This window comes from Halichoerus grypus, chromosome 9 (genome assembly GCF_964656455.1).
Source record: "Halichoerus grypus chromosome 9, mHalGry1.hap1.1, whole genome shotgun sequence".
Lineage (NCBI taxonomy): Eukaryota > Metazoa > Chordata > Mammalia > Carnivora > Phocidae > Halichoerus > Halichoerus grypus.
This window is the reverse complement of record NC_135720.1, coordinates 90,128,012-90,147,036: the sequence shown is the minus strand read 5'-3', so window position 1 is coordinate 90,147,036 and position 19,025 is coordinate 90,128,012. Positions and strand designations below refer to the sequence as shown.

The window sequence follows — 19,025 nt, the reverse complement described above, 5'->3', positions numbered from 1 at the left end:
TTAAGGATATAATCACTTCTAAGTTTGTTCTTACAAAAGCTGCTTCTCTGGAAATAGGCTTTTGTCAAGGGGATTGTGTTTTTTTTATCAAGTTATAATTAGACTTTGCTTAATACACCCATAAATTTGCAGCCCTTTGTGTATTGCACAGGTGTTCTGATACTCTCTTATTCCAACAGGGCAAGTGTTGAATAACCAAGGAAGCTTTTAGATGTTGGCAGAGAGGCACCTTAAGTCCTTTGATTTGCAGGATGGGAAACTGCGTAAGTCCCTAATTATCATAACATGTGGGAGAGATGGCTGTTGAGGCTTTCCATTTTCCTTTTGCCACACCGATTTAGACTAAAATTCAGTAGCTCAAAATCCAGGATCCTAAAGATGCACTTTCCCCAAAAGTATTTGTTTCTTACAACAAGTAACGGAGGGGGGGGGGATAATGGAGGCAGGAAGCAGGCGACACCGCCAATCCACAGACAAAAGACCTCTGAAACATGTAATTCTTAAACATTCTGGTTTTAAAGTTTACACAGGCAATCACACTTAAAATGCGGTAGATATGGCTACCTCAGGAAAAATCAACTCCACCATGGTTAAGACAGCAACCCTAACGGGTACTTAGGGGACGCGCATTCAGCAGGGCAGCCAGAGGGCTATTCCTGCAGGAAAGCCCCCTTCGGTGGTAGCTGTCAGCAAGGTGTGTGTTAAGCCTTCTACCTGGAGACTGACAGGGATACACTCCAACAAGCAGTATTAAGCCACTCACTCTGATGATGGCTTTTCTTTCTCTAGAGCTTAAAGTCTTGGGGGAGAAAGAGTCACACTTTAACAATTTCAAGTTGATTTAATACATAGAAACAAAAAAGATGAGATTCAAAAATACCCTTGGCCCCTTTGGAATGGCAGAGAATTACAAAATGTAATTTTGGAGACTGAATCATTAGGTGCAATATTTAGATTTGCCCTCTGGAAAAGATTGGATGTTCCCTGCCAGGTGTTAAGTCATGGATACAAATTGAAATGGGCAGTAAAATGCTGACTTTCAAAGAGCCCTATTGACTTTATAAGGCACTAGTTCCACTCTTAAGTTACTGAGAACAGCAGAGTCAAGAAAGAGTTAATTAACTTCCCACAAATCCCTTACTCAGGACTAATGTGCTTTCTTTTTTTTTTTTTTTTTTAAAGATTTTTTATTTATTTGACAGAGAGAGACAGCCAAGGAGAGAGAACACAAGCAGGGTAAGTGGGAGAGAGAGAAGCAGGCTTCCCGCTGAGCAGGGAGCCCGATGCGGGGCTCGATCCCAGGACCCCGGTATCATGACCTGAGCCGAAGGCAGACGCTTAACGACTGAGCCACCCAGGTGCCCTAATGTGCTTTCATTAGAACAAGGGAATTAAAAATACACCTATATTTGTCTGTTGTTTAGCCCACAGGAAAAAAACCTTAATTTAAAATAGAGTAATAGGTGAGCTTTTGCAAGATATTCTTTGCTCTTCAAATTTTGAAATTTCAGAAATGAATAGGAAGCCCAATTCTTAGTCATCCTTATAACACACTCTACTTATAAAAATAAGGACCCAAATAGCCCTTCGGGAATTATGGTTCATATTAAGTGCTTCCAACATTTTGAGACATGAGCCATACTACTGATATTGGATGTGTAGAACTCCCTTTTGTAGTTCACATTCACATTCACGTTCAGGGTTTATAATATCATCATTACAGCCAAACTGGGACCATGACCTGATTATCTAAGACTGCTTACCCTTACCTCTGGATTTATCCTTTATTTCTCAAGGGTAAGGGATATGATAAAGCCAGGGAAGGCATGTGGAATGCTCAGTATTGTGGAAGGAATGTATATGTTGGATGCATTGGATAATCTTAAGGCAACATAGGTACGTATGAAGTCAGGCTTTGTTTACAAACTATAATTAATTTTCAGAAGTACTCTTTCTCTATTTTCTTCTCATTATTCCCCCATTTTATCTTTGTTTCACAAATGCATCACGATAGGAATCCCAGAACTCATTTGCCAAGTCTTTTAATCATAGACATAGGACATGAGAACACTGAAATGATCAGTTTAATTATTTTGACTAATCAATTCTACACTAATTGATACACTTTCTAAAAATGCTCCTTTGATGGATTAATGTTTTTCTCTAAGAAATTGTTTATCTGTCTGAGTTGACAAAATGATACCTCTAAAAGTGTCAATCTTTTCAGGTTTAATTGTTCTTAAGAATCAAATATGTGAACTTTAACTTGCATCTCCCCCATTGTATGAGTGGGAATTCATATTAACTGATGGTATGGTTCCTTGTCAAAGTTGAGTACTTTTCAGGACACTTAAAGTATTGAAGGGTCATCATTTGCTAAAAGTACAAAGAAAAAAAAGCAAGTACCAATCATTTGACTCACTGAGAAAAATCAAGACAAAGCAAAACCCTAAGTGATAAATGCATAGTATAATTGTGAGCATTATTTATTTTTATTAAATTGCAATGCAGAAAAAGGAGAAGTAGCTCCCACTTAAACTTGTTCTGTGTAGTTTAGGTCTCAGTGGCCTTATGTGACTCTTCCTGTCCAGGAATGCCTACCACAAATGAACACATTTCCATAAAACGGCCATACGACACTTAATCCTTGCCTTTCTATGATGGGACTGAGGCCGGTATCAACAGAGGCACTTGCCACTCTCCTCCTGCATCCATAGTCCCCTTGCTGTCTTCTCCACAGCTCAGTTAGCATGAGCTAAGAGAATGCAAATATAGTAAATTTAATTGTCTTGGGGTGAGTGGGTGGTTTTAATGTACCGTAAGAACATGAATAAGCAGCTCTTGAATATGCCACTCCATTGTTTCCTCCAAGAATATCAACCAATTGGATGTAAATAATAAATTTTATATATTGTATATCCTAAACATTCCAACCATAATTTGAAATCAGCTTCTCTAAGTTAATTCTTTGAAATCAATGTAACTAATAAAAATCTCAGGCCATGTTTGAAAGGGAGTAGTCTAAATGAGTGGTTTCTAAACTTTTTAGATCATGGCCCCTATATGTTATTTATTTAAACTTGTTATTGGTGTATTAATACACTAATATAATTTGGACATCATAAAACACAAAAGTAGAGATTAAAAGATTGAGGCAAAAAAGAGAACTGATATTTTCTTCCAATACTACAGTGGAGTGTACATAGACCACTTTGGGAACTACTGCAGTGTATTCTGTGAAAGGCTTGCTCTGTGAGAAAGAAGAGCTCCTTGGTTTAATGCTGGGTTATTACAGGAATTCTCAGAGTTTTCACTGTGCTATTGATGTAGCAAAGACGTTAGGGTTCGAAGCCAATGGCCAATGGCCAAGAGAGAATTCTTGAGGGGTCTTTGGCGCAAAAAAGTGGTTTTATTAAAGCCCGGGGACAAGACCTGTGGGCAGAAAGAGCTACACTGGGGTCATGAGGAGTGGCCCATTACATACTTTCAAATTGGGAGCGGGTTAAGGATAGTGTAAGTCTCTAAGGAATTTGGGAAGCAAGGTTTCCAGGACCTTCAGGGGCCTAGCTATTATTGGGAAAAGGTCATTTATTACTGTCTAATAAAACCTCAGTCATGAGACCCTTCAGATGTATATCGGTGGGCCATATGTTTGGGGGATGATTGCCAACATGTATCTTGGGGGGTAGAGATAAAGGAAATTTCCAAAGTAATTTTTATGTGTTAAAGTAGACTCACAGGATCCTGGGGGTCAGGCCAAGATTGCCTCTTGCCCTTAGCAAAGTATTAGCATGGAGGCAGCTGAGTCCCTAGAGGGATGTCCCGCTGCCTGTTTCAAGGCCTTGTCAGTGGGTTATAGGTAGTAAGGAAATTTAATTTTTCTTTTGCCCTTGTTTCCCACATCACTACTATACACTTGGATTCCTAAAAGGGGAGCAGAGTACTATATAATATTTTTTAAAAGGCTGAAGTCAGAGAGATCTGGATTCCAGATTTACCCACCACTCATGAACTATTTCACTTTTGACTGATTATTTAAATTCTCTGATCCTCAGTTTCCCTATCTGTACAATGGAAATAATGACATACTTATTGGGTTATTATGTAGATCATGTAGGAAGATGAACGTAAAGTACTTAGCTGAGGGCCCGGCATAGAGTAAGCGCTCAGTAGACATGAGTTCATTCCAACACACTCTTTTGTGGGCCACCCTATGGCACTAATGTGCTGTGGAACACACTTTTAGAAATGTTCCAGATTAGACTATTCCTTCACTGATTGTTTTATTAGTTTACTTTTTCAATTTGACAAATATTTACTGACTAGCTCCTAATTAATAGTCATAGTCATAGTAGTAGGCTCAGGGTGACAGCTTAGATGGACTATTCTGAAGAACTTTGAAATCATTTTCAATTCAGCCAAAACGTGAGAGCCTCCCACGTGCCAGGCAGCATTTGCCGCTCCACAGATACGGTGACGGCCGCGGCAGATGTGATTGCTACCCTCACAGAGCTGACTGTCTGAGGGAAGGACTGATGTGATAAATGGCCAACATTTAAGAGATAAATACAAAACAGTGTGAACTGCCAGAGGGTGGATGGATAGGATAGGGCGGCAGGATCAGGTGGGGTCTGCCCATGTCAGGTTTGCACTTTATTTTAAGCAGTTCTGACCTCATCCCAAGAGACACAGGAAGCCGTTTTCAAGCACAAAGTCACGGAATGACAAAATACTCGAAAAGACAACGCAAGTGCGTCAGTGGAAATAAACAAAAAACCCCTTGAACTGAATAACTGCTAATCATTGTATGGAATGGTAGGCAATTTACATCACACACAGGCATCTCCATCCCTGTTTACTTCATTCCTAGCAATCAATAAATTCCATTGCCTCTTCATAAAATGTTGACTTTATAGTCTTTCATGTAGCATAAATTTACCCAGACTCTAATCAATTTTCCATTTCTGTGAAGAATGTTTTAATATGCAACAAATGTGTTTGTGTTCTCCATTGCTTGGTAACTGGCAGGTGCATTACATTAGCACAGCTCTTAAACTGACCAAGCATAACCTGCTAGGTGTGGTAGGATCTGACAGTATTCATCTGATACAAAAATGGACTCTTTGTGGGAGGGCCTGGACTGACAGACCGGCAAAGTTCAATTCTCTGGTGAGCTACGGGATAAACTGCAGAGGTTTACATTTCCACAAATGTCTACAACATCAATTTGTCATAAATATATTCAGGAGAGACAATTCTACTCCTGTGCATAGTCTATCCATTTTAGAGACGTTTTTAATAAGCAGGAAATGCTTCTGTGGGGAGGGAAAATTCTGTGAGGTTGCTAAACGATGACAAAGTGCTGGAATGAACAAAAGGAACATTTGGCCTTTACAGTTTAGTGTCCTACTGACAGTGTTCCAGAGGCAAACAGTAAGAGTTTGATAGTGAATAGTCTTTGTTCTCTGTTTAAAAGCAGACAATAATAGCTGCATGCCTTCCTAGGAATTGAGATGTGAATTAAACTAATTTGATTTTTCATTTAGTGTGATTATTAGAAATTGGCTCATGGGGGTACTTTTAAAATAAGAGGTAATGTTTCATAATAAGAGCTAAAATTTGCTTTCTTATTATTTTTCTAATTTGCAAAAATGTTGTTTTCATTTTGCTGCTTACTTTGGTATTTCTTTTACAATAGTGGAACGATGTTCATACCACACTTTTATTGGGTTGCAAAATATATTTTATAAAGTTGTAATTTATTAAATCTTCTAGACTGAAAGAAGAGAAATAAGATACAAGAAATCCTGTACTTTCTTCTCTCTTTGAGAAGGAATCTAAAGGCTTATGAATAAAATCAGAAATATTTGAAAAAACACATCAGGATATAAAGTTTAGGGAAACCTTGGCACTGACTATATCAGTAAATATTAGGTGTAGCTACGTATAACAGGGAACGTATAACAAAATACGAGAGGTTTAAGCAAAACAGATTATTTCTCCCTCATTAACAAAAAGTGTGATGTTGGACAATCCCTGAATGGTAAGGTGGGTCTAGAGTTATCTGGGACTTCATTAAGCCTTTCCATCTTTTTGCTTCACCATCCTAGCATGTATCTTCCATTCTCAAGGTTGCTTTATGATCCAAGATGATTTCTGGAATTCGAGTCATCCCCCACACATTCTAGGCTTACAATGAACCTAAAACAGAAGCAAGGGTGGGGGTCATGCCACTCTTCAGGAGTTTTCCCAGAGGTCAGTACAATTCTCCAACACTTCTGCATTTATCCAACTGTCCTAATTGAGTCCATGGCTGCACTCTGTTTTAAGGGAGGCTGGGACATTTTAGCTGGGCACATTACTGCCCCCAATACACTCAGGGATGTATTAATAAAAAAGGAGAGAATATATTGGTTGAGTAACTGGCAGACTCTGCCAGAACTAATAAAACTCCCCAAGACAAAATACCTCACTATCTTGTTTTTAACAGGTGTGTGTGTGTGTGAGGGTGTGCGCACGCGAGAGCGTGCGTGTGTACATATATGTAACTAAATTCATACCGCTCATTGGTAGGAAGCATAATGCCTTTAGAGAAAGATGACAGAAATAACTATGGACACCTAATGAAAGACTCTGAGCAGAAAATCTTTCCCAGATACACACACACACACACACACACACACACATGCACGCACGCACACACAGACTCATTTGCTTATGAACACAAAGTAATGGCCATAATTATTGGAACAATAACTGTAACTTTGCTCTGCGGGGACTGCCACTTGCACAAATGGAAAAAAAAGGTGTTAATTCAATGCAGTGGGTTGGATTGCAGGAGTCCATCAAAGCTGTTTTTCAAGAACATTTCAGTGTACAATAATACATATATTTATTTTAAGTGCTGCTTTTTTAGATGTGCCAATCTAACTTTTTTCTTTACAGATGCTGAAATAGAAAGAAAGGTGAAAGGCAGGAGGTGTGAACATTCCCACTGAGCAAAAGGAGAGGCAATTCCCTCAGTTCTTAAGGAAGAAAAAATGCAGGACACTCAAAGGTTGCCTTCGACCCAGGGTGAGAGGAATCACTTTCCTGAGTGCTTTCTTGTGTGGCCACAATCGCCCCTGTCTTCTTGCTCCCCTCTGGGATTAGGCCTGATCTTTTAACATTTCTTTGTAACCAGGAGCTGGAAAATAGAGAATTTAAACATGGAGGGAAATGAGGGATATTGAGATGGGTTGAACAGCAGGGTAATCAAACAGCTGTTGAGTCGGAAAGAAAAAGCTGGATCATATCAGAGTGGATGCTATCAAAAGAGTTACGAGCTTACATGACAGAAAATTGCATGTACTTGAAATATGCCATGACAAAATGCCAGCCTGACATTAAGCCGCTTTATAGAGGTATCATGTCCTTAAATAGCCTGGTGATTATCTGTATCCTGGAGCGCTGCTTTCCTACCTGACTTTGTAATACCCTGGCTTGTCTCTAATCACTGCAGAGTGTCACCAAGTTAGAAAAATTCTTAAAAGGAAATTAATTTTGATTTCCTTTGACATCCTAGAGAGTTTTCTTTCTAGCTAGGATGGAGATCCAGCCTTCTTTCCCACAATGATGAGACACGGCAGTTCTCTGTAAGGGTCAGAATCCTGACTTGAATGCTCTTAAAAACAAAACAAAACAAAAACATTTTCTATGTGTCCAGTGATGTGTTAAGCAGTTTACATGAATCATCTCATTTAATTCTCATGAACTCTGTAAGTTAGGTTCTATTATTAGACTCTTTGAAGTTGCAGCACAGAGAGACCAAGTGACTTGCCCAAGATCACTCCGCAGGCTCCTAGCGGGAGCGAGTGGGGATTTTAACCCAGCCACGCTGATTCTAGGCTCTCAGTCTGCATGTTTCTCTACTTTCTTCAACAGCTATGTTCCATTGACAGGCGCAGGCTGGGAGGATAAGGTAAATTAAGACATATTTTTAGAAAGGACACAGTCCGCAAGAGACAAGATGAAGCGTCCCCGCTTTGTCTTTAAAATGATGTGGTTTAGGGCGCCTGGGCGGCTCAGTTGGTTAAGCGACTGCCTTCGGCTCAGGTCATGATCCTGGAGTCACTGGATCGAGTCCCGCATCGAGCCTGCTTCTCCCTCTGACCCTCCCCCCTCTCATGTGCTCTCTCTCTCTCTCTCATTCTCTCTGTCTCAAATAAATAAATAAAATCTTTAAAAAATAAAATAAAATGATGTGGTTTAAGAAAACAAGAAGAGCTTATGCCTGCATAGGAGGCAACAGGAAGTGTGAATGAGGAGCACAAATGTGTAAAGTAAAGCACTTTACAAAGGAAGGCAGCTGTGAATTTTCCATTTGCAGTGTTTGTTTATTTTGTCTCCTGTCATCACTGCCATGATTGCCCCGGGATGAATTCCCCAGTGGAAACATCAACAAGGTAGGAAACGTCATAATTATATTTCCTATTATCCCCCGAAGAATATATTAGTATGGTAGATATGGCTATGATCTGAAAGAAAAGTGCTATGTAGCAAATATAACTGCTGATAAAACTAGTTGATTTCTCATCCTCTGGTATTAACAAAAAGGCAAAGATTAAAAAAGGGAGTTTTGGATATTATTCTGTGCCTTTTCTCACGTGTAGTTGCAATTGGGCAATGACAATGCTTATTGGTTTGCTCTATGTTTTTCTCTATTAAATAGATATATATCCAGTATGTTCTAGAGAATCTCTGGGAGGTCAGATTCGTAACAGTGAATGGTCCAAGAAATGATATGGGGCGCTACCTCACACTAGTTGGGGGAGTAAAGAAAGTCCTGATGCTTGCTGGATGCAAAGATGGCTCCTGAAGGGAGCTGACATTCTGAGTGGGCATTTTTGTGATTGTTAATGGAATGTTGATATATTAAGCTCTCCTTCCTCGATCCCCAGCTTCTCTGGAGCTTTTGCTTGCCTGAGATGCCTGCAAGAGCTTGCACTTTTGCTAGTTTTGTATGGCAATATAGAAGTGTGGGAAAATTAAGATCCCATAGGGTAACCCTCAATCAAAAGGAACCGTGAGCCAATGGTTAAATGCTTCTCTCTCTTGTCCTTTGGACAGGCAATTCTCAGAATTGTTCTATACATTTCCTCATAAGATCAGACAATGTTGTCATTTTAGACAGTTCCTCATAAGGTCTCAGTAGAATCAAGCACAGTTATCCATGCTTCAACCCCATAAGACACCTTTGTACTGACTTTCCCCCCTTTCCTGTTTTATTGCCTCTAAGTCTTTACTACACTCCCCTTTCTTGAGATCCTCATTTCCAAAATAAACTACTTCAATGCAATTCTTTATCCAGATTCTGCTTTGATGGGGGATCTAGGCTAAGACAATGCAACATCACCAAGGGAGTGATATTTATGGGCTGAAAGATAATGTGTGTGTGTGTGTGGGGGGGGGGGTGTCTGTCTGGGGATGGTACTGGCATTTCTCATGGCTTTCTCTCCTTTCCCAGATCCCTAAATAGTAGAATCCTGGTCCTCAGCCCTCTTCTCCTCTTTGTCTACACTTTCTCCTTAGACAATCTCCGGTTCTATGGTGTCAACCACCACCTCCACTTTGATGACTCTCCAAATTGTATCTTTAGTTGTGACCTCTCCCATGAGCTTGAGCATCATTTACCCATTTACCTTCTTATCTTCTCCATTTAGATATCTAACAGGCATTATTTCCTTTCATCTGTACACAATAAAACTCTTGTTTACCTCCCAATAATGCCCTATAAAAACCCTGTTATGCTCCTAATTCTCCTCATGGCACCACAATCTACCCATAGTCCAAACAAATAAAATAAAGAAACCTAGATGTTCTTGATTCAGCCCTTCTCACACACGTCCCAGCAAGTTCGGTCAATTCTATCTCCAGAACAGATCTCAAGTTCATCCACTTATTTCCATCTCCACTGCCATCACCCTGGTCTTAGACAAAATTATCTTTTATCAGGGTCACTGACAAAAGCTTTCTAAAATCGATATACTGTAGTCAGAATGGTTTAAACAAATACAAATATACCACTTGCCTCTTTAAAACCTTCCATTGGTTTCTTAAGGCACTGAGAAATAAAAGTCTAAAACCTTCCCATGTGCCTAAGACCCTTTATGATGTAGGCCCTGCTCATGTCAGATATGGTTTTCTCCCTTGCTCCCTATGCTCTGCTAGAGTAGCAACTTTTCATTCTTCAAAAAGCCCACGTTCCAGCTCTCTTCAGTCTTTTATTTTTCTGAAACTTCTGCTTGAATAGTTGCTTTCCTGGTTTCATATGTCATATTTCTTATTCTTTAGGCTTTAGCACAAATCCCTACTCTTCTGGAGTCATTTTTGTCATGAGCACCTGTCATCTTACTCCCTACACTTCTTATTTATTTCCTTCATAAGTCTTTTCATAAACTTTATACTGTGTCTTGAACCGTTTTTATTTTCTTTTGATCTTCTCAGTTAGAAGGTAAGCTCCATGAGGGTAGGAATCTCAAACTGCTCTGGCACTTTCATGGACTATATTAATGGAAGGGTTAGTTATTTTGAGAAATTCCTTGGGATGGGTGCATGTAGGAATTTCTTCTTACCTATGATGAAATGAAGAGCCTAATAAATCAGTCTAATTTTCTACTAGGAAGCAAAACTGATGATTCATCCTTTAGTAATCAAATTTTTTGTGACCAACTGCATTTTTCAATAGCTTTTACCTCAATAGAATGAATGGTTCTGTTTTTATCAGAAAGGACAAAACTTCATTCTCATCTGGTGTGTGATGCCTTTTCTTATAAAAGTGACTTGGTTAACTTCTAATAGAAATAACCCTGCCCCACAGAGAATGAAACTCATAGTACTTCCTAACTCCCCCTCTCCCAGCTACATATAAATCCATTGTCTCAATTTCCTTAAAGATATATATACCAAAAATTTCAATACCTTTTAGTCACAAATTCTTCTTTATTCTAGTTTCAATTTTCATACATGTTGTATCAGGGTGTGGTGCTCTGGCTATTGATGAGTCAGTGCAAGTTAGATCTGTTTGTTTCATTTTGGTCCCGGGGCATAGTGACCTGTGCTCACTTTGATAGCCTTATTCTAGAATTTGATAACAAATACCATTAGCACCAAAGGGTAAACTTTGTTTAAAAAAAAATTTTTTTTTAAAGACTTTATTTATTTATTAATACAGAGAGAGATGGGATTTATTTTTATTTATTTAAGTTTTTAAAATTAATTAATTAATTAATTAAATAAATATTTATTTATTTAATTTATTTATTAAGACAGAGAGAGAGGGAACGTAAGCAGGGAGAGTGGGAGAGGAAGAAGCAGGCTTCCCGCTGAGCAGGGAGCCTGACGTGGGCTCAATCCCAGGACCCTTGGATCACGACCTGAGCTGAAGGCAGACGCTTAACGACTGAGCCACCACCCAGAGTGGCTCAGTCGGTTAAGCATCTGACTCTTGATTTCGGCTCAGGTCATGACCTCAGGGTTGTGAGACGGAGCCCCTTGAGAGTCTCTCTCTCTCCCTCTGCCCTTCCACCACCTCTCTCAAATAAATAAATAAATAAGTCTTGAAAAAAATTAAAAAAAATAAAATTTTTACGGTGAAAATAAAAATGAAACAGGTCCAGCCCTGAGTTGATAAAATATTAATACCAAATACTTTTAATTATTTCTAGGAATATTTATAGACATATTTATTTCTGTATATCAAAGCTAACATTATATTCTTAGGCAAGTTACTTCTTAATCTTATTACAGCATCTTGTACTTTTTTTTATTTTTTATTTAAAAAAAATTTTTTTTAAAGATTTTATTTATTTATTTGACAGAGAGAGATAGCAAGAGCAGGAACACAAGCAGGGGGAGTGGGAGAGGGAGAAGCAGGCTTCCCGCAGAGCAGGGAGCCCGATGCAGGGCTTAATCCCAGGACCTTGGGATCATGACCTGAACCGGAGGCAGACGCTTAATGACTGAGCCACCCAGGCGCCCCCATCTTGTACCTTTTTGTAATTTAGGATTTCCACATACTGGATTTTCCTAAGGACAGGCACACGGATATTATTTGTGATTTTGTTTCTTGTTATTTACTAATCGTGTCATGGGTTTTGCTATCTTTAAACAAAAAAGAAACTGGTCTACCATACATAGATATGTCAATATTGTATCCTCAGTTTGCCAAACTGAGATAAAATATTTTTATTTTATGTATTGCATCTGATTTTCCTTGTTACTCTTTGAGTATTAGAATGACTTTGAGATTTTATAATACAGAGATTTTTCTCTAGTCTAACCTCAGGGTAAACTCATTACCTCCTTTGTAATTACACGACGGCTGTGAGAAATACCTGCTCAGTGATCAGTCTCATTAGTAGGACTTGAAGAGAACCAAGGAAAGGATTAGACATATTTGATCAGTCAGGTGCTTTCCTTGATTCCGTTGAGTGACTTCTCTACTCCTCACCTCCTTTTGCCCGTGCACCATGCTTACTAATCACATGATCTTACCGTCCGTGCAGAGGAGTCCAGACCTCCCGTATGGGCAGAGGCAGACGATATCTGTCCTGGATTTAGGAACACAGGTGGCACCGTTCCCACATGGGCTGTTTTCACAGGTTGCAACCCGGCACATCTTGCCTGCGTACAACCTCGGACACTCACAAAACCAGTTTCCATGATCACTGAGAAGGGAAAAGGAATGATAAAAACAATCAGTAAACAACTGATCTTTTACACACAGGCACACATACACGCACAAATAAAATGAAAATTGCAGTTTGTCTTCTCCCTTTCTCTGTGTTTTTCACCTTTAAAGTATTTCTAGCTGTGTACTTCACATTGAAAGCAGACTAGCAGCTTTATAGTTTGCCTGAAGCCATGAATTCTATTTTAAGCCATCTATTTTTATTTTTTATTTATCTCACCTTTTATTTCACACTAGGTGCCTTTTTAGGGCTTCATTAAATATGTGTGGCGCTGCCTCAGTAAAGTACTTCAAATGTCTATTAGAAGAAAACATCTTAGGTGCAACACTCAGAGGAGAATTTCAAGCTGGGGATAAGCTTCCTCCAGTGAGGACAGAGTCCTCCAAGAGCCACCCTTGAGGTAACTCAGAAAGAAAAGCCCCGTGGGGAGCCGTAATGACTCAACATCTCCCCCCTTCAAATATGGCTGGGTGGCCCCAGGCTGAGAGTGTCTGTGAGAGTGGAGCTGAAAACTATGCTCACCTGCTGGGCAAGCTTCTCCAGAAGGGAAGGGGACCGGGAATCTGGTGTTTCTGCCTTCCCTGCATCTATTCCCCCCTTTTAAAGTAAAGGTAGCCCCAGCGTGCCTTTGCAGACTCACTCCTCCACCATTCCCATCACCTGCTGACCTGGTAGCTGCGGGTGTGTTTGCCCATTCAGAGGGGAAAGGCCGGCAGAGAATAGATGATCGAGGCCTTAGTGGTGCAAGTGAAAGGGACGGGGCAGATAGATAGATGGTTGATGCTATTATTTGGGTACTAGATCCAACCATTACTCTGCAGTTACATGAACCAGTGGATCTTAACCCCTTTTTTAGTCTTCAAGCCAGTTTGAATGGGGGTTTTGTCACTTACAGTTAAATGAATTCTATTTAATATTAATGCCCTTCCCTTCCCTTTTTTCCCCTTTCTTGCTTTAGTCCACACACCTTGCCATGTATGAATCTTTACAGCTTTTTTCCTTCTGCTTACATCTTGTCTTCTAAACATGACTGTTAATGCTTAAGGAAAGGTGGCAGGACTGTGCCCTAGATGAGGATGGCAGCATCTATTGTTTCATGACTCAGCCTCCCAATCTACTTGCAGATTTTGCCCATACCAGGGAATTTTCCTCTTGTCCTCATCTTTCTGCTCTCTTCGTACCCTCTTTCTGTCTTTTAACCCCCTTAGTCCAAAATAAATTTACTTGCAGGGAAGTATCATACTGATGAATACTCAATTTTGAAATCTGAAGAGGTTCCCTTTCCAAAAATGCACATACTTTCCTATTAACTCTCTATGTTAACGGGATGAAGCACTTTCGAGAGAATTTATGTATCAGGTAGCAGGTAAATCTAGTTTTGGAGGGTGAGGCTTTGAGACCCTCAGATTTTGTTGACACGTAAGGTGCTGAACGTGAGTGACCAGTAATTTACTCATTTTATAACTTTCACGGCAACTTGCATACCGTTTTACACTATGACAGAGAACCTCACAGGTTTTCAGAGATGGGAAAAAAAATTAAGGATCAATGTCACTAAGATGATTAAAAAGCACCCCCCAAAATTCTTTTGTTTTGGGGCTTACATGCCAGAATTTTGAGGACCCTTGTGCCAATGCTGTTCCTTCTTGCCTGAGAAGAGTGGTAAAAGCATAGCCAGACCACCTGGCAGGGACAGAGAGATACCTTCTGGTGTGACTCAAAGTGTTAGACAGGAACTTAGTGTTGTTTGGGGCCGTGGATAAATCCCATGTAATTTCACCTCCACTCACTTAACTTGGAATTGAAAGCTCAGTATTAAGCATCTGTATTCTGGGATAAAATCCTGGCATATAACACTCTTGAAAGCTGCATTCTGGAAGGACCAAATTCGTCTTTTTATAGTAAAGGAGAATGCCACATATATGAAAGTCAAACGAATCTAAATATTGATTGATTTAAGTGCTTGAATCATATAGATCTAACCAGAGCTGAAATGCAGGAAAGATGCTTTTCTGTTACAAACTGAGAAAAGCACTAATTTTAATCATGTCCTATTGATCAATCAAGCCTCATTTCCTTTTTGCTTTCATCAGGTGTTGGAAGAAGTTGGTTGTTATAAATTCACGCGGAGATGACTAACCGCGTGCGTCTGTACATCAGCAGGCGGCCAGAGCGGAGAGAGAAACGGAAATTCTATAGAAAATGCCCCATGAAAGGGGAAGATCACTGCATCTGGCTGACCAGGAGCAAGTGTCCAGAGCCCTCTTGCTCATCTTGATATTCCATTAGAAAGAGTCAGCGTTAACCAACTAAAATTTTGCCAGATGATGATGCCTCTATATATTTCACTTCAATTGTACCTTTGGGTTCCAAAATATTTCCCAGAGTGCCAGATATTTCACCAGTAGTTTTTTTTTTTTTTCCACCAGTAGTTTTAGTGAAATCTATTTTTGCTACCACCTGTATTACCTGGACCTAGAGGTTTCTTCTATTCAGATCTTGCCAAAGATCCCATTACTAAATCCCAACTTCTTCAAAAGCTAGCAAGTTGGCTGTGTTTGCTGTCACTTAACTCAAATGACACCTCTCCGCACCCTGAAGCAAATGGCAGAGCTGACCAAGAAAGTAAGTGCCCTGAGGCTGAAGGACCTCCAGGAACAGTCCATGTTTGGAAACAATGATTGAAATGATGTCACCCTCCTCGACCCAGTTTACTTTAAATGTTGTAACATCATTGTGAATGTATTGGACACTGTTTAATTAGTTATGGGAGAATATATTTACGTGCAGTCCACTTTTTTAATTTGAAAAAGTTGTAAAAATCTTAACCCTTCACAGACCTGGGAACCACATAGAAAACTTTTGCCAAGCTTCCTCTAAGGAAGTCAGGGCCCTTTCCTGAATTAAAAGTAGGTCTGAGAAAGAACCCAGGTATTGGTGAAGTTCTTACCTGTAAACCACAACCCTATATTTACTGCCCATTGCTGTCAAGCAATATTGGCTCTGCACCTCTGTCACGGACAGAGCCGTGTGCCATGGGATAGAGAAGACTTACTTCTGCTCTTGTTTGGGAAGACAACATAAATGCATGAACTGATCTTTGTAAGACTTAGCACAGGTGTGTGAAAAGGGAATTTAGGCAGTAGGCAAGGATTTTTAAGGCCTTAGCTCTGTGATATGTGGATCCAAATGCCAGTCACTTCTAAAAGCTGCTCTGAGGACTGGCACCACACAATGGTACCAGTGAATCATCCACATGGCTTTTAAAATGCAGATTCCTGTGCTGCCCTCGCCTTCTGAGATTTTGATTTAGGAGGGCGAGGGTGAGGCCCAAGATTCTGTGTTTTAAAAATGTCATCATGTGACCCTCTTGCACAGCCTACTTTGTGCAGAAGCCAGCTCCCCTGAGACAGATGTTCTCAACAGAATGAAAGCTTGATGGGCATTAGTTACTACTCTGTCTAGCAGGATGTCAGGGCGTTAGAATTTTCCCTTTTCAGGTTACATTTTAGCTTTTGACTAGCATATATCTGAAAATACAATATTTATCTATTAAAGTACAAAGATTAGAGGGTTTTTATTTTAGGGCCATATATGGTCTACTGCATGTATATTACACCTAACAACATAAAGTAGGAAAACATTCAGTCAGTCACTTTAAAGCTTAGTTAAAAAGAATACTACCTATATAAGTGTATGCAAACATCTGTGTATTTTGGCACTGTAACCATTATAGCATATTCAATTACAAGTCACAATATGGTTAGCATATCAAATGACTGTCATTAAGTTTCTATGGGTATTAAAAATTATCTCTAGAAAATTTAGCTGAATAAAAAAAATCAAAGATGCTGGCTTGAAAAGGATGCCCCTATTTACATAACAGCCAGATGCCTGAAAATGTTCTAGAACTAAAAGGATTCCTGCATGTATTAACTTAAAAAAATAAATAATTCTTCCTGCACTCTTTGTATCTAATGGATCATTAGCAGATCTCAAAGTTGACCACCCACGGTTCAAGAGAGGGAGATTCTCCACAGGAAAGTGAGCAGAAGTGAGTCCTTATGAATAATGTCTCTAGATACTTCTAAAAAATAAAATCACTATTGGCAGAAATAACCCATCTCTATGTATAGGCTCTTCTATTTTTAGCACCACAGCACTGGCTTAAGAATGTAAATGAGATCCCAAGTAGCTGCGGTTCAAGTGGAACTTTCATTCCTTTTTCATGAAATTTCACACCACCACAGTAAGAGTCGACTGATTACAAAGCAATGCTCACCAGCCCCCCCACCCCCACCCCCAGTTTTCCTTACAATCTTTGAACTCCTTTCAAGTGAGTTGTTAGCTCTGCTTGGAGACTCGAGTGTCGCGGCATCCACAGATAGTTTGTCTCTCAGACAGAGCTGCCTAAAAGGATGTTATTTCTTGCCGTAAGGCACACCATCATCTTTGACATTTTTCATTTTTTTCTTTTTGAAAGTAGCCAAACGTGAATATAATAGAAAAAAAATGCAAAACCAAAATTATCCTAAGGTGGCTTAGAAAGTGAACTTAAGAAAACATAGTCTATTTAACATACCCCTGAAGGAAGAACTCAGGGGAAATGTCCTTCAGCTTCAAGGAGCTTTCTTCTGTATGTGAAAAGATTTCATTAAAGGTAGAAACAAGATAAAAAAGGATATGAGCAGTAATAAAAGAGAATTACATGTGAAGAGATAATACACAAAATAGGGATAATTCACAACAATATAAAATACTCTTGTCTCTTTTCTAGGATCTGTCCAATTCAATTCTGTGCATATTTTGTGAAGGAAGATTGAATTTATGTTATAATCGCTCTCTTTTTCCCCCTCCCTCCCTCCTGCTCTCTCTTAAAGCCATGGTTCACTTTATAAAAAATTCTTCATTGGTAGAGAAGGATGATCAGAAATTTCCTTCCCAGCAAGAGCCATCTTTTTCATTCCTTTTGCCATGGGACCCACTAGTTCTTATGACATGGAGATAAAGCTTTGCTTCTAAGAGAGGAGCCTCAGAAAATATCAAATCCCAAACAGGGAGCTAACATGGTACAAGTGGCCATAATCTAAATAACTGAAATGAGAGCTGCATGAGAATGTGCTGGCAGCGGTCAGCCGCTCATTATATGATAGGGAAGGTGGGCAAAGATGAAACAATTAATTGAATCCAAATCAGTTAATGGTGGGAGAAGAGCAAACAGAAAGGAGTCTGGTACAAAGAGAAGTGGGTTGGGGAAAAAAAGCATGAGGTAGAGGGTACCAGTGGGTGAGAAAATAAAAGAATGCATTAATAATTGTTGAATGATTATCTCATTTTACATGTCTAAAATTACCTCCCCCAATTAAAAAAATATCTACGGTTTTAAGATTAGACTTTGTGACCAAGCAACAATTTCATAATAGATTTTTTTACTCCGTGTTCATTGCAAAATTAGCCAAGTCTCTAGTCCCCTGCACTGGAAGGGCAATTTGGGCAGGTTTCAATATAACAGAATCAGTAAATGCAGTGCTTATGAAGCTCTGGAGTTCTCAGATAATTTCCTGTAAACATAATGTGCCTATTTGGAGGCTATTTAAGGCTGGAAGAGTTGGTATAAGCTTTTAAAATGCTATTTTAACTCCAACTAAAAAGAAACAAAAATTCTCTTAAAATATTTAAGCCAACAAAGTGCTGTTTCACCCATTCCCTTGACCTCACTAATGTTCATATACACACAATTTCTACTCAGCTGTTTCCATGGTGAATTCAACTGTTGCCAGAGAAGTGGAAACAGTGCATGCAGCGTTGATGATTGTTCTTTTCTGATATTAAGAAATATTTACAAAATTGCTGGGGGAGGGATTTATTCCTCACACACACAAGGAATAGTAAATAACTCCCTAGAAAGATACACATTTATATACACAGAAACATTCTTTATGAACACTGTTATATTCCTATGTTGAATTTGCAACAAAAAATTTAATTTATCCTAATTTCTCACTTCCATCAAGTGTTTAATGCTCTAATTTCACATGGGGAAAAAGCAAGAAATTTGGAGTACTTCTTGCCTCTAAGTATGTTGATGCATCAGAGAACCTATGGATTATTATGCTAGTTGGGGTTGGGGGAAGAGGCACCTGAAGGAAAATAAACTTTGACTCAAATACTTAAAGAACTTAAAGTGTTGGACCAGCTACTTACCATATCAATAAAATCAGAAAGGTGGCATTAAATTATTAAATTATATTTATATTATTAAATTATAATTATCTATTATACTTTTGTTATCAC

At 39.2% G+C, this 19,025-nt stretch overlaps 1 protein-coding gene across 2 annotated transcripts in view; it reads right to left on the bottom strand.

The window, feature by feature from the left end:
• The window catches only part of EYS (EGF-like photoreceptor maintenance factor), a 1,566,128-nt gene that overhangs the window by 106,123 nt on the left and 1,440,980 nt on the right, over window positions 1-19,025 (bottom strand). For both annotated transcript variants that reach the window (XM_078055169.1, XM_078055170.1), the window contains exon 34: window positions 12,535-12,707. In XM_078055169.1, coding sequence (XP_077911295.1) covers window positions 12,535-12,707 — 173 coding nt within the window. The remainder of the gene's footprint in view (window positions 1-12,534; window positions 12,708-19,025) is intronic.